This window comes from Streptopelia decaocto, assembly GCF_964273445.1.
Source record: "Streptopelia decaocto genome assembly, chromosome: 12".
NCBI lineage: Eukaryota > Metazoa > Chordata > Aves > Columbiformes > Columbidae > Streptopelia > Streptopelia decaocto.
In genome coordinates, this window is record NC_138667.1 from 4,279,384 (window position 1) to 4,291,812 (window position 12,429).

Sequence of the window (12,429 nt, forward strand, 5' to 3'; positions counted from 1 at the left end):
CGAGCGTGATTTTGAACAGCACTGCAGCTGACTGACTTGATAACTAAATTATATGAGAGGCTGCATCGTGAGCTCACCCTTAATAGACATCTGAGAATTCACCTGTCAGTCACGGTTCCTCTGCTATGTGGATTTTAAGATGTCTAGCAAGCTGCAAACTCTACTGCTTCCCCTGTTGTAGAGCATTCATAACATTGCTCTCCTGCAGAAACTCTCTCCCTTGCTCACCGAGGATGTTAGTAGCATCTTTCGTCTGTTGCTAGAAAAATGTATACATATATCTATATATATATCTCACTCCTATGATTGGAACTAGCTGCAGGTGTAAAATTTACTGGGGGAACTAATAAACATATATATTTACACACAGTGCTCTCCTAAGCCCTGTCTCCTTAGGAAAGCATACTAAAGTTTTAAGCTTATTCTTATCTGAACAGATATTTTGCAAATGGTGCAGCTGAATGCAAATCTTTGCACATACTCAGCTGGAAATAGAGCTCAAGTCTCCCAATTCCCCATCAAATTCCCTTCATTGTCACTTGCTGTGGGAGCAGAACCCTAACATATGTTTGTCAATGTGAAAAACTGGAAAATATTGACAGCTAGAGTTTAAATAGTTCAGGGAGGAGAGTCAGCAGTCCTATCTGGGACTGTGCACACAGCTATGGGAGCATGTCACATCGGAGCACTTCTCCACCCCAACCTCACAAATTTAGAACCATCCTCAAAAATAGCCAGGGAACAACGTATAATTGGTTTCACAGACAACACATTCCCATGCTGTGATTTATTTCGTAACGTCTAGTAAGTGTCATCGCGCCGCAGTCAAAGCCTCGGAGCTGGCATTCAGCGAGGGCCCAGAGAATGAAAATTACCAGCTTCCTCGATGAATCACCGCTTTGAAAATTCACCCTTGTGAGAATCCTGTGACTATTTAGAAGGGAAAAAAAAAAAAGATATTACAAGCCTGAGTCTATCACTCATATAATTATCCCTTTCTAGGTTTGATGTGGACAGGGCAGCATTCCTAAGGCACCATAAACACGGCCAGGACCAATAGTGGCTTTAGAAATGAAGTGGAGAAGTTCTCACAATTAAGGTGGGGAACGAGGACAGCTACGGATAGGCACATAAATACAGAGAACGGCAGGTCCGTGTGCGCGCTGTGCGCTCTGGTGCGGGGACGACACCTCCCGCACAGGTTGCTTGGCTTGGACTAAAGAGCTACCTGCAGCATGAAGGCAACAGGTTCCTTGGTGCTTCTCAGTCTGCTGCTGCTCTCTTTCTTCTCGGGTAAGTGATCTTTTCCCTAGCCTAGGAAGAAAAAATTCCTGACAACAGCAAACTTCAGAGTCTTGATCACCAGATGACAGGCTTGAAGACAAAGCTGAGGAAGTGGAAAATATCTGCAGGACTTGCTCACTCGTATGACATGTTTCCACTCCTCGGGTGCCTCCGCAGTGAATAACGCAGCGGAGGTGTCACCGGGAGACAGAGCGAGGAAATTCTAAGCGGGTCTTTCAGTGAATGTACCAAAGCAAAGAGTAATTATGAATTTTTGGTACAAACGTTCGCTGGAGAGTTTTGCTGAACCAGTTAGAGAAGCAGCTCGCTCACCTCAGGGTCATCAGCTCTTGTTTTGATCCTAAGCATCTTGGCATTTGGTGTTTTCCTTGGAGATGTGGAAACGTAATTAGATGAAAGTTTCAGCTTTCGTTTATGTTGCAGAGAAAAGCTTGAAAATTAAATTCAAATGTCCTCAAGGAGTCAGAACAAAGAGGGCAAATTAAAAGGATCCAGTACTTATTTATCTGGAGATTTACACATTTCTCTGATGATCTGGGGAAGCTGAGTGATGATTTTTTGAACATATAGGTCATGTCAGTGTTATCAATTGCTTACGTCCAGCTGACCCAGCTCTGGAAGGTTTATGGTAACAGTTATTGAGAACGTTCAGAACAAGAATTATTTATACTTGTTTTTCTGTGAATAATTTGACTAAAGAATTCACTTGAGAAAATTGCAAGCTGTGCATGGAGAAAAAGAGATGAATTACTTTGTACGCATTATTCATTATGAAATATTCATCTGTCTCTAATTGAGTCTTAATTGGGACTGGGTTCCGTCAGAGTGCTGAGGCTTCCTTCCAAGGCCAGGCAGAATAGCAGCAAACTCTGTGATCTCCCATAAAATAAACAAATGTCAAGAGACATCATCACAAAGTCTTCTGTAGCCGCATGTAATATTTATAAAAAATATTTAATGAGCTGTTTTGCAAATAATATGCAGTAGCCATAACACTGACACCTAAGGCAGCCTAGCCTAACCTAACATGACAAATACACCAGCACTGGAGGTAAAACACCAAAGGGCAATACAACTGGCAGAAGGAGTAGGGTGGGTTGATGGATGATGGTCTAACTGACTGAGGCTTGGGTGGGATTACCAACTGTAGGACAAGGTCCCCCCATCTGCTGCCCCAACGAGCCAGCAGGTACAGCCTCGCATATGAATCCTGCTGCCTCGCTGCCATGCGAGGTGCTGAGTATTTGTCTCGCAGTGTTGTGACCCAGATTCTGCAAATCTGTGTTCAATCCACCCTTGAGTGTCGGGTTCCCCCTTAGAGACATCGCAGGGTCACCCTGTCCCAGAGCCATGAGTCAACCCTGCAGTCTTTGCAGGCAAGAAATAGAAAGAGGACAGACTGATCAGCTGCAAGCCCAGAGCCTGTGGTTGCAGCGGGTATTTTTGTGCTCTTGCTGACTGGCACTGCCTGTTCTGCTCCATATCACCCCATGATGTCCCTTTGTACCTCACCTGGGGTTGTTCCAGGAGGGTCTCTGGGCTGTGCTGTGCTGATGGGGGCTGTAAAGCTGACCACGGGGTCTCCTTCTCCATGGTGCACTGTTGTTAGCAGTACCAGCCATTTGCACTGTTCAGAGGTGCAGCAGCTTTTGCCTTAGAAGTGAATATAGCTTTAAAGTCTCAGTTGAGCGCAGCTCCAGATCCGATATGGCAGCTCGCTTCGCCGGGAGTGGCTGCCTTCCAGGAGACTGGGTTGTGTGTCTGAGGTGCAGTTAGCAGCTGAATGACTGATTACATGGTATTTTAGTAACATTTTTCAAAAAAAGCAAAATACTGAAAAGCAATTCAGATAATGTATTTCCTGCCCACTCCTCCGCTGCACAGGATGACAGAGTAGAAAAAAAACCCACAAACCTGGTGTATGTTTCACTGTGGTTTGTGACTTCAGTTCAGCCTCTATCAGAAAATAATGCCGGTATGTAAAGCCTCTGTTGTTGGTCTGTGTTTTTTTTATTTCAGATGTAGCAGGTCAAGATATTGAAGAGGTTAGTGCTGCTGTTTCTGCTTACTGAATCTGAATTTTCTAGAGGAATGGTTTTATAACCAAGATCTTGGTGCATGGTAAACAGTTTTTAATGTCTGCTGGGTGCAGGTGGGTCCTTTCAAGATGTCTCAACACTTTGGGGAGTTTACCATTGTACAGGGGCTATTACGTGACACTAACAAGTAGACTGTGGAAACAGACGGTTGGTTTAGCAAATGCTTCCCATGACGAGGTGCTTGCACAGGGTAGGGTACCTGCACGGGGTTGTGTTTGTCCACTTTGCTCCACTGGCCAATCTCATGAAGCAAATGGACTATTGAGAGTGTTTTATTCCCCCAAATGGAGTTTATCAGTGGGACTTGTCCAGAGACAAAATACATTTCCTGGACACCATTTTTTTATTCCCCACAAGCTGCAGTTTTCTCCTCCTGTTGCCGGGAAGGCAGGAAGCTCAGCAAGCGCCAAACCGGGTGTACAGCTTTGCAAGGTTCACGAAGCCAGGCAGCAGTGAGCTGCCCCGCTGCCAAGCGCTTGCAGGAGCATCAGTGCTGACTCTTCTCCTGCATGCCTGGGCTGATCCTCCCATGTCTTTGGGAGATCAAGACTTCTCCCAGGTGACTACAGCTTCCCTCCTCAAACATGGGGCAGAAATTCCCCTGAAACACTGCTTCTGCTCATTTCTGACAGGGCTTTTTTTCTTTCAGTAAATGGGCAGTGTCTGTCATCACCACTGCTTTAGTCCTTTTACCAGAAAAAGCATTGTGTTAGTGACCTTGTATCCCATTTGGAAAGTGAAAGAAAGAAAGAATATAGGAGTCCTAAAAAGGTTTTTTTTTTTTCATTCCTTTTGCAGATTTGTAGAGAGTTTGTGGAGAGAAGCGTGTACTGCACGAGGGAGTCCAATCCTCACTGTGGCACGGATGGCGTCACGTACGGAAACAAATGTGCCTTCTGCAAGGCAGTGCTGTAAGTGAGAGTAGAGGGGATGGAAATAACAGAGAGAGTTGGCTCCATTTCCACATATCTAATGATGTTCTTCATGGCAGGGGGCCCTGCATCCAGGCCGCTCTTCTTGTATAGACCAGCCCCTGAATCATGCCGAGTGGAATAATTGCTCTTTGGAACAGAGCTGTGTGATTGCAAGTTAATTTTAATTCATTTCTAGGCGTTGCATGCTGCTGGTTACCATGCCGAGAGGCAGCACAGGGCCTGGGAGGCAATTGTACCCTGCCGGTACCTTCTGCACGCACTGAATTGATGCACATTTCCCACTACATGCCACAGGCTGCAACTCTCACTGCCCACACTTCTGGATACCGAGAGGTGTCTGGAGGAACATGGGAGCTGAGCTGTGCCAAACGATTCCTGAAAAGTCTGAAAGGACTTTGTGGAACAAAACAAAAAATCTCAGAGGAAGAACCTGACTTTCTCCTTTTCCTGAGCTCTGTCGCCTTTTAAAGGAGATGCAATCGGAGGCAGCACCCCAGGACTGAATGAGCTTGCAAAACATGATATATTTCCTTAGCAGTCCTTTACATTTGGTGTGCACTAGAGGCTGCTTTTCCCTAGGGTTAAGCAGAGAAGAGCAAGGAAAGGAGAAAATGTCTTGATGTTCCCTGGGAGGCACCAGCGTACACTAGCATGAGTCAGGCAAATAGTCCTGTTCGGACAGACGAGCTCCGTGTCCCGCACTGCTGTGTCTGTCATACGCTGCTTTGTCTAAGTTTGCGTTGCTCCTTTTGCAGGAAAAGTGGAGGGAAAATAAGATTGAAGCACCTGGGGAAATGCTGAATCCTCGCTGTCACCGAGGAGCAGCAGCTGAGCCCCCGTGAGCAGCGGCTGCAGACGCCTGTGCGCGGACACGGGAGCAGCTCGCCCTCATCTCTGCCCTCTCTGCTCAATAAAATGAAACTCAGCACCATTCTTTGGCTGGATTCCTTTTTCTGTAACACCCAGCAAAGCACTTTGAATGTCTAATGCGTGGCTTTGCTATCCCGTGCTGTTCCATCACCCCGCTCCCAAGGCGCTCCCCATGCCAGAGCAGCGATTCCCATGGCTCCCATGGGCTCTGTGCCCCCATCCCCAGTAGCCGTAGCTCTTCGGTCCCCATCCTGCCTGACAAATTGTCACACACCTGCCGGGCAGCCAAGCAGAGCAACCGCTTATGGGCTCCTGCCCAATTCTCCCCATCCCAGGGGGTGGGTGACAGCGGGCGCCTTTATTCTTTACCCAGCCCCCCATAGACATGTTCCTTCCTCTCTTGGAGGTTATTGTGGGAGGGTGACAGGAGAGCTGGTGAACAGCGTGACTGCGTATGCCTCATCTCCTTTGGAAACCAGAGACAAACAAGCTGAGGCTAGGGAACATTGCTCCATTTAAGCCTGCAACAAGAAGATGGCAGGTGGAGGCTGGTTTTAGGTAGAAGCCGCGAGGCTCTTCTTTCCAAATCGGTCTCTTTCTTCTTCGTTCTAAGAGAGTGCTTTGTCTTGAAAACTGTGAACTCACCAGCATTAGTTTCCTGCTGTCAAGTGGTTTCTCATGCTAATAAAATTATATTTAGAAGAGCAACAGATTGTCTAGTATGTCAATAATTTTAAAAAAATGTATTCCTTGGAGAAGAGCTGTGGGCTTCTTCTCCCCTCCTCTAGGATAAGTTCTCCCTGAATCATACATAGACCTCGATTTCATAGGCACAAAGATTTGTATTTATTTACAATTTTTAATACTCATAGACATCATTCCTTTCTTTTCACACTGCTGCCCTCTATCTTCTTGATGCTGGCTAGAAAATCCCTCTTTGTGCGAACATGAGAAAATGAATTCTATAGTCTCTCACTGTTGACTCTGCAAAATTCACACAGGGAAATAAATACTTGTGACATCCCCTTGTTAAAACATTGGCAAGAGATCAATGGGACACCAGCTCCTTCATGCTAGACACTTGACTTTCAAAGGGAGCTTTAGATTTTATCGTGAGCCTGAGGGGTCAACATATTTTGCAAGCACCTAAATGCTGAGCATCTAAACCTCTAGACCTTGTTTGAACAGAGCTTGAATGTTTGCTTATGTCATGGTTTAGCCCTGGCTGGCAACCAAGCACCACACAGCCACTCACTGACTCCCCTGCGTCCCCGGTGGGATGTGGGAGAGAATCAGAACAGTAAAAGTGAGAAAACTTGTGGGTCAATATAAAGACAGTTTAATAGGTAAAGCAAAAGCCCTGCATGCAACCAAAGGAAAACAAGGAATTCATTCACCTCTTCCCATCAGCAGGTGTTCAGCCACCCCCAGGACAGCCAGGCTCCATCGTACATAACGGTTACTTGGGAAGACAAATGCCAGCACTCCGAATGTCCCCAGCTTCCTTTTTCTTCCCCCAGCTTTATATGCTGAACATGAGCTCATATGGTGTGGAACATCCCTTTGGTCAGTTTGGTTCAGCTGTTCTGGCTGTGTCGCCTCCCAATCTCTTGTGCAACCCGCAGCCTTCTGGCTGAGAAGTCCTTGACTTGGTATATACATTGTTTGGCAGCAACCAAAACATCAGTGTATTATCAACATTCTTGTACTAAATTGAAAACACAGCACTATATCAGCTACTAAGAAAATGATCCAAGCTGATGGGTGGATGCCAGGGACAGGGTAGGAGTGCGGCCATGGCCACAGCCTGTCCAGACTGAGCTCCTGTTTGTATCTGGCTGCCCTCCTGCACATGTACCAAACCAGAAACCAAACCTTCAGCTACTGCTTTTCCTTTGGTTTCCTTTCTCCACCTTTCGAGATGTGTAGGGTTTTGGGGAATTTTTTTTGACAGCTTTGAAAGGTGAGTGAGTCATGATACATTTCAGATCTCTCTTCTGTTAGATAACATGAGCATCTTCACAGCTTTTTCTCTCCCTGGGGAGGAAGGGTCCTTAGCTACAGGGCAGAGGCTGGACTGGAGCTGCCCCAGCATCTTGGCTGCTGCCAAGACCAGCCTCTTGCAGCAGAATGAGGGTCCTGTGCGCCCTGTGTCTCACTCATTTCTCCTTGGCAGTTAAAATAATGGAAGAATTTAATTTGTGCATGGTTGCTCTTACTGAAAGGAAGCCATTGCTCACAGCTGAGCACTCTCCCGTGACTGGACTATGCATATGGCAGAGGGGAAGGATGTATTTCCATCTAACTGCTTCACTTTGCTGGTGAGGCAGCTGATACATTATTGTGTCCAGGCTCTTGGCCCATTTAACTTGTGTGCTCCACTGCTTCCTCCTCCTCCAGCACAGGCACGTGTCACTGTCGCAACTCAGTTGAATCCTTTGTCCTACTTTTTTTCCCTTGACATTCACAGCTTTTGACAAGGTTTTTCTAGCTGCCATGGGATAATCTTGGGGTGGTGGTGCTGACTGCAGGGTTCCACAGCCCAGCCAGGGAGGAGCTCTGGACTTGGTTATCATTTTAGTTCATCCTCTTTTTCCTAGGAGAAGACAGGCTGGATCAGGTTGGAAGGGACTTCAGTCCAACCTTTTGATCACATCAGGGTCAGTTCTGGGGTCAAATCGGGTTACTCAGGGCTTTATCCAGTCTAGCATGGAAAACCCCCAAGGGTGGAGAATGTATGATCATAGAATCGTTTATGTTGGAAAAGACCTTTAAGACCACGAACTCCAACCATTAACCTAGGACTGCCAAGTCCACCACTAAACCATGTCCCTAAGCACTGTATCTACATGTCTTTTAAATACCTCCAGGGATAGTGACTCAACAACTTCCTTGGGCAGCCTGTTCCAATGCTGGATTTGATTCCATTCACGACAACTCTTTGGGCCAGGCCACGCAACCAGTTTTTTATCAAGGGAAGAGTATGCCTGTCCAAGCCATGAGCAGCCAGTTTCTCCAGGAGAATGCTGTGGGAAATGGTGTCAAAGGCTTTACTAAAGTCCAGGTAAACAACATCCACAGCCTTTCCCTCATCCACTAAGCCGGTCACCTTGTTGTAGAAGGAGATCAGGTCAGTCAAGAAGGACCTGCCTTTCATAAACCCATGCTGACTGGTCCTGATCACCTGGTTGCCCTGTTCATGCTGTGCGATGGCACTTAAGATGATCTATAACCTTTCCTGGCACCAAAGGCAGACTGTCAGGCCTGTAGCTCCCTAGATCCTCCTACTGGCCCTTCTTGTAGATGGACATCATGTTGCTGACCTCCAGTCAACCAGGACCTCCTCGGTTACCCAGGACTGCAGATAAATGATCTCCTGCGGCCACCTATCCCAGGGCTTGACTGTTATCATGGTAAAGAAATTTTTCCTTGTATCTGGTTTCCACCTCTTTTGTTTCAACTGCCTCATCTCCAAGCCCTGCACCACCGTGAGGAGCCTGGCTCCGTCTGCTCAGTAACCTGCTTGTTAACTGGTAGGCTGCCTTTATGTTCCCCTGAAGCCTTCTTGTCACCAGGCTGAACAAGCCCACCTCCCTCCACCCTTTCTCACAGGGGAAACGCTCCAGCCCCCAACTCTCTTGGTGGCTCTTGGCTGAACTTCGTCCAGTTTTACAGTGTCTTTCTTATATTGGAGGGGGGCCAAAAAGTGACCATGGGAAGGAAGGCTGAGCTATGGGGACAAGGAAAATGATTGTTCGGGGAGCAGGTGCGAGAATCGTGTTGCAGGGGACTGAAAAGATGTAGATGGTGACAGTTGTAGGGAGTGGCAGGAGGGTGTCAATGTGTATTGGGTCCTTTAAAGATTAGAGAGCAGCTGATCCTGCTCTGGGGTGAAATGGCTTCCAGGTGTTGGGAATCAGCCAACAGTTCTGCCTGTCCCCATCACAGCTGAAGGATTTAAGTAGGACCCGAGGGGAGGTATTAGGTTGTTTTCACTGGTTCCAGAGCAAAGAGAAGGTAAGGAGTTTCCTTTGTAGCGTTTGTTTGATGTTTTGGTTTATTTTTCCCCTCTGAAATAAGTGGTGTCCTTTAGGGGTTTCTCATGGGAGTAGCTGCAGTAATTGTGGCTGGTGTTGGTGTCATATAAGGCAACTTTAAAAATGCTGGCAAAGGCTTATAAAGTGCATGTGGCAGACAAGGGTTATCACAATATGTAAGGGGAGAATGGGAGAGACATAAGTTATATCCATACAGAAAGGCAGGTACCACATAAAGAATTGCTTGTTTTAAAGTTCCAATGATGAGATGGTGCTCCAAGGCATCTCTTTGGATTTGACACCCATGGGTCAGTGAGGGGCAAGAGCTTCAGTAAGGTCAGGTCCTCAGGTCTCCAGAGGAAGCAGAGCTTTGGCAGAGCCTCAATCAGGACTTGAAAGATAAGGTCAGGCTGAGCTTCTGCTGGGCCTGGAGGGATGTTCTGACCAACCCGAGATTGGCCCCAAACAACAGCTTCAGTGCTTGTAGCAGAGCTAGACCCAGTACCCAGCTTGGGAAGCAAAGGTTTCCCAGGAACGTGAGAAAAGCGGTGGTGCTGTGTAATGCAGTGCTTCCCTTTCTGAGCTAAACCAGCTCAATTAATTGGCAGCAAACTGAAATGTCAGTATCGTGACAAGGGCTGGCTGTGACCTTTCTAGCCTTCTTCCCAGAGAATGTCGTGCCTTTCTTGGGAGGGTGGTTTTGTGGAGTGACCTATAATAAAACCATCAGCTGCTCGGGTTCTGCCCTGTAAAAGCCTCCTCCTGTCATCTTCCGCTTCTAGATGTACCCTTAATCCTTATTCACAGTTACAACCGGCAAGTGGATGCTTCAATTTTGCGTGATGATGATGATGATGTCCCACTAAAAGGAGCTGAGAGGAGCTGCAGAAGGTCCCTGCGCTGCTGGCCCGTCCCATTGGGGACAGCGCTGCCCAGCGCAGCTCTGCCGGGATGCGGCTGCGGGGCCGCTGCTCCTACCCGGGCATCGGGCTCCCCCTTGTGACCGCCGGGCACAAGCCGGGACAGGGATGCTGCTCTGGCCCTGCTGGGCAGAGCTCGTCCGGGACAGAGGCCCCCGTGTCCCTCCTCCTTGTGCCAAACTCTGGGAGCAAGTCAACTCTGCTCCCATGAGCAAAATGCCATCTTGTGGTCCTAGTGCTCTGCCCAGCCACGGAGCTCATTTTACCTGTTGAAGTCTTGTTTAAAATTAGAGGTGTCAACAGCAGAGCCGTGCAGAAAGAGTGGTGAAGTTACCCTCAGAGACTCGCGGGTTCCTGAGACTGCAGCACCCATCCAGGGTGGGTGTTTGTATTAGCTTATTTTTGCCGAGCCCCACAGCAGTTCTTGCAATTAATTAGGCAAATGAAGATCTGCACAGGGCAGGGAGGCACTGGCACAGTGAGCTGTCCTAGTAAATTGCTTGTTTGTTACTGCTGCCTTGTCTCTCCCTCCTGACAGCTGTTCTCCCCCTCTCCTGAGAACGCTGCCAGGCCAGGGTGCTCTGAACAAGCTTCCTGGGCTACTGCAGGCCCATCACCTCTCAAAGAGCTCAGGCACAGTCTCAGCATGTCCCCTTGATATAACAGATAAGAGGTAGCTCTAATCCTTGGCCTGAGGCTCCCCAGGCTGCTGTCTACCCCAGCGCATTGCTCACCTCTCCTACAGCCACTGGAGGAAGAAGTTTGGGGGCAGAGAACTGCTGCTGAGATGAGCTGGGCTTTGCACTTCTAGGATTTGGAGACAACTTTCCAGTTATGCTGTTGCTGGCTGCAAATACTGAGATTTAGTATCAGTGGTGGAACTCCAGGTGCAATGTGCTTGTTCTGCTTGTCACTGAACCCTCCTGAGGCTTGGGCTCTGCCTCTGTGAAGCAATTTCTCTCTGTTAATGCTGCAACAAAGGAGAAAGCTGCTGTGTACCCTTGTATCCAAGCAGCTATGGCTTGGCACAGCCAGAGCTGGCACAAGCACCCTCTAACCTAACAGGTCCTCGGAGGACCTTTCACTGCTGAGGCTGCTCTGCTGTTTGCTCTTATATCTTGGTGGCCTGTTTAGCACCTGCAGAGGGTTCTCTGAGATGGTCCAGGCCTTGGCGTTGTCTCTCAGAGGCCTGGCAGGATGGTGATGCGACAGAGCGACAGAGGGGGGGAGAGTGCAGTACCGAGGATGGACACTGGATGCTGCCACAGACCGGCTGGTTGATCAGCGTTACTGTGTCTATTGGGCGCTGTCGTTCTTGCTATGGGATTTTTCTTTTGTAAAGCCCCAGCTCCTGTAGTGCAGTTATTAGGTGAGACCTAAACTTCTACCTTCCTAAATATGCTCCTACATATATTTATATAGTTTAAGCCACTTTAATGTGAGGTGAAATCATGACTCAAGCGGAAGGCGGAGAAAACTCTAAGACAGAATAATAAACTTGTTTGAAAAATCAGCGCAATGTTGTATTGCAGGGGGCAAACACTTCAGTGGACTCAATCCCAGTACCTGTTTAGTTTGCAAGTCTGATTAGCCCTGGGTCATGTCGTGCAAACATTCACCTGGTAGCTCCAGGAGCCTGAGATATGTCACAGCTGCTGAGACAAAAATGTGACCTTCCTGCCAAGCTGTGATAACAGCCCTTATTCCTGCCTGCCCAGGGCTCTGCTCCTCCAGTCACTCCAGTTGCACTCGTGGTGCAGCCCTTCTCTTGGCATCAGCCCTGAACCCTGGCTGCCTTTGACATGACAGGTGCTGCATCTCCCCTGCAGCTTTTTGGATGCAGAAACAAGACAAAACCCCTCAAAAACTAAAACAGGGGCTTTTGCAGGTGCACATGCTTGTTTCTTCCCATTTGGCTGAGCTCTGCAATCCCCGGGGGCAGGCAGCAACTACTTACAGCCTGGCTTTAACAAGAAACTTCAGGTATACGTATATCTGCTCACAGCTCCAGAACTTCTGTCTATTGTGACAACTTCTTGCCAGCTGCAGTGCTGTGCTCCAGGGAATGGTCTCTGCTCCAGCGCATGAGGCATCACAAGTACAGAGAAGGGCAGTGAGATGGGTGGTGGTAGAAGAAACCGTTCATGTTCCATCCCAGTCACACTGTTTGTAAGAGGACTGTGAGTGTCTGTCTCATCCTGGAGCTGTAGGGAAGTCTGTCATGTTTGTTTGGAAACCTGACAGCAGGCAATAAAGCGGCTGT

At 48.0% G+C, this 12,429-nt stretch overlaps 1 protein-coding gene across 1 annotated transcript; it reads left to right on the forward strand.

The window, feature by feature from the left end:
• The first annotated feature begins 1,115 nt into the window (after positions 1-1,115).
• On the forward strand, positions 1,116-5,260 carry LOC309445099 (serine protease inhibitor Kazal-type 6-like). The gene is made up of 4 exons (XM_082063558.1): positions 1,116-1,293; positions 3,325-3,350; positions 4,203-4,315; positions 5,095-5,260. Exons 1-4 carry the CDS (start codon positions 1,236-1,238, stop codon positions 5,138-5,140), a joined length of 243 nt encoding a protein of 80 aa, XP_081919684.1. The 5' UTR covers positions 1,116-1,235; the 3' UTR covers positions 5,141-5,260.
• The last annotated feature ends 7,169 nt before the right edge of the window (positions 5,261-12,429 follow it).

Bases quoted from the DNA above. Each gene is read 5' to 3' on its own strand.
- LOC309445099 (XM_082063558.1), top strand. From the start codon at position 1,236: ATGAAGGCAACAGGTTCCTTGGTGCTTCTCAGTCTGCTGCTGCTCTCT. The intron at 1,294-3,324 runs GTAAGTGATCTT...TTTTTATTTCAG, and splicing joins GCTGCTCTCTTTCTTCTCGG to ATGTAGCAGGTCAAGATATT. The intron at 3,351-4,202 runs GTTAGTGCTGCT...TTCCTTTTGCAG, and splicing joins CAGGTCAAGATATTGAAGAG to ATTTGTAGAGAGTTTGTGGA.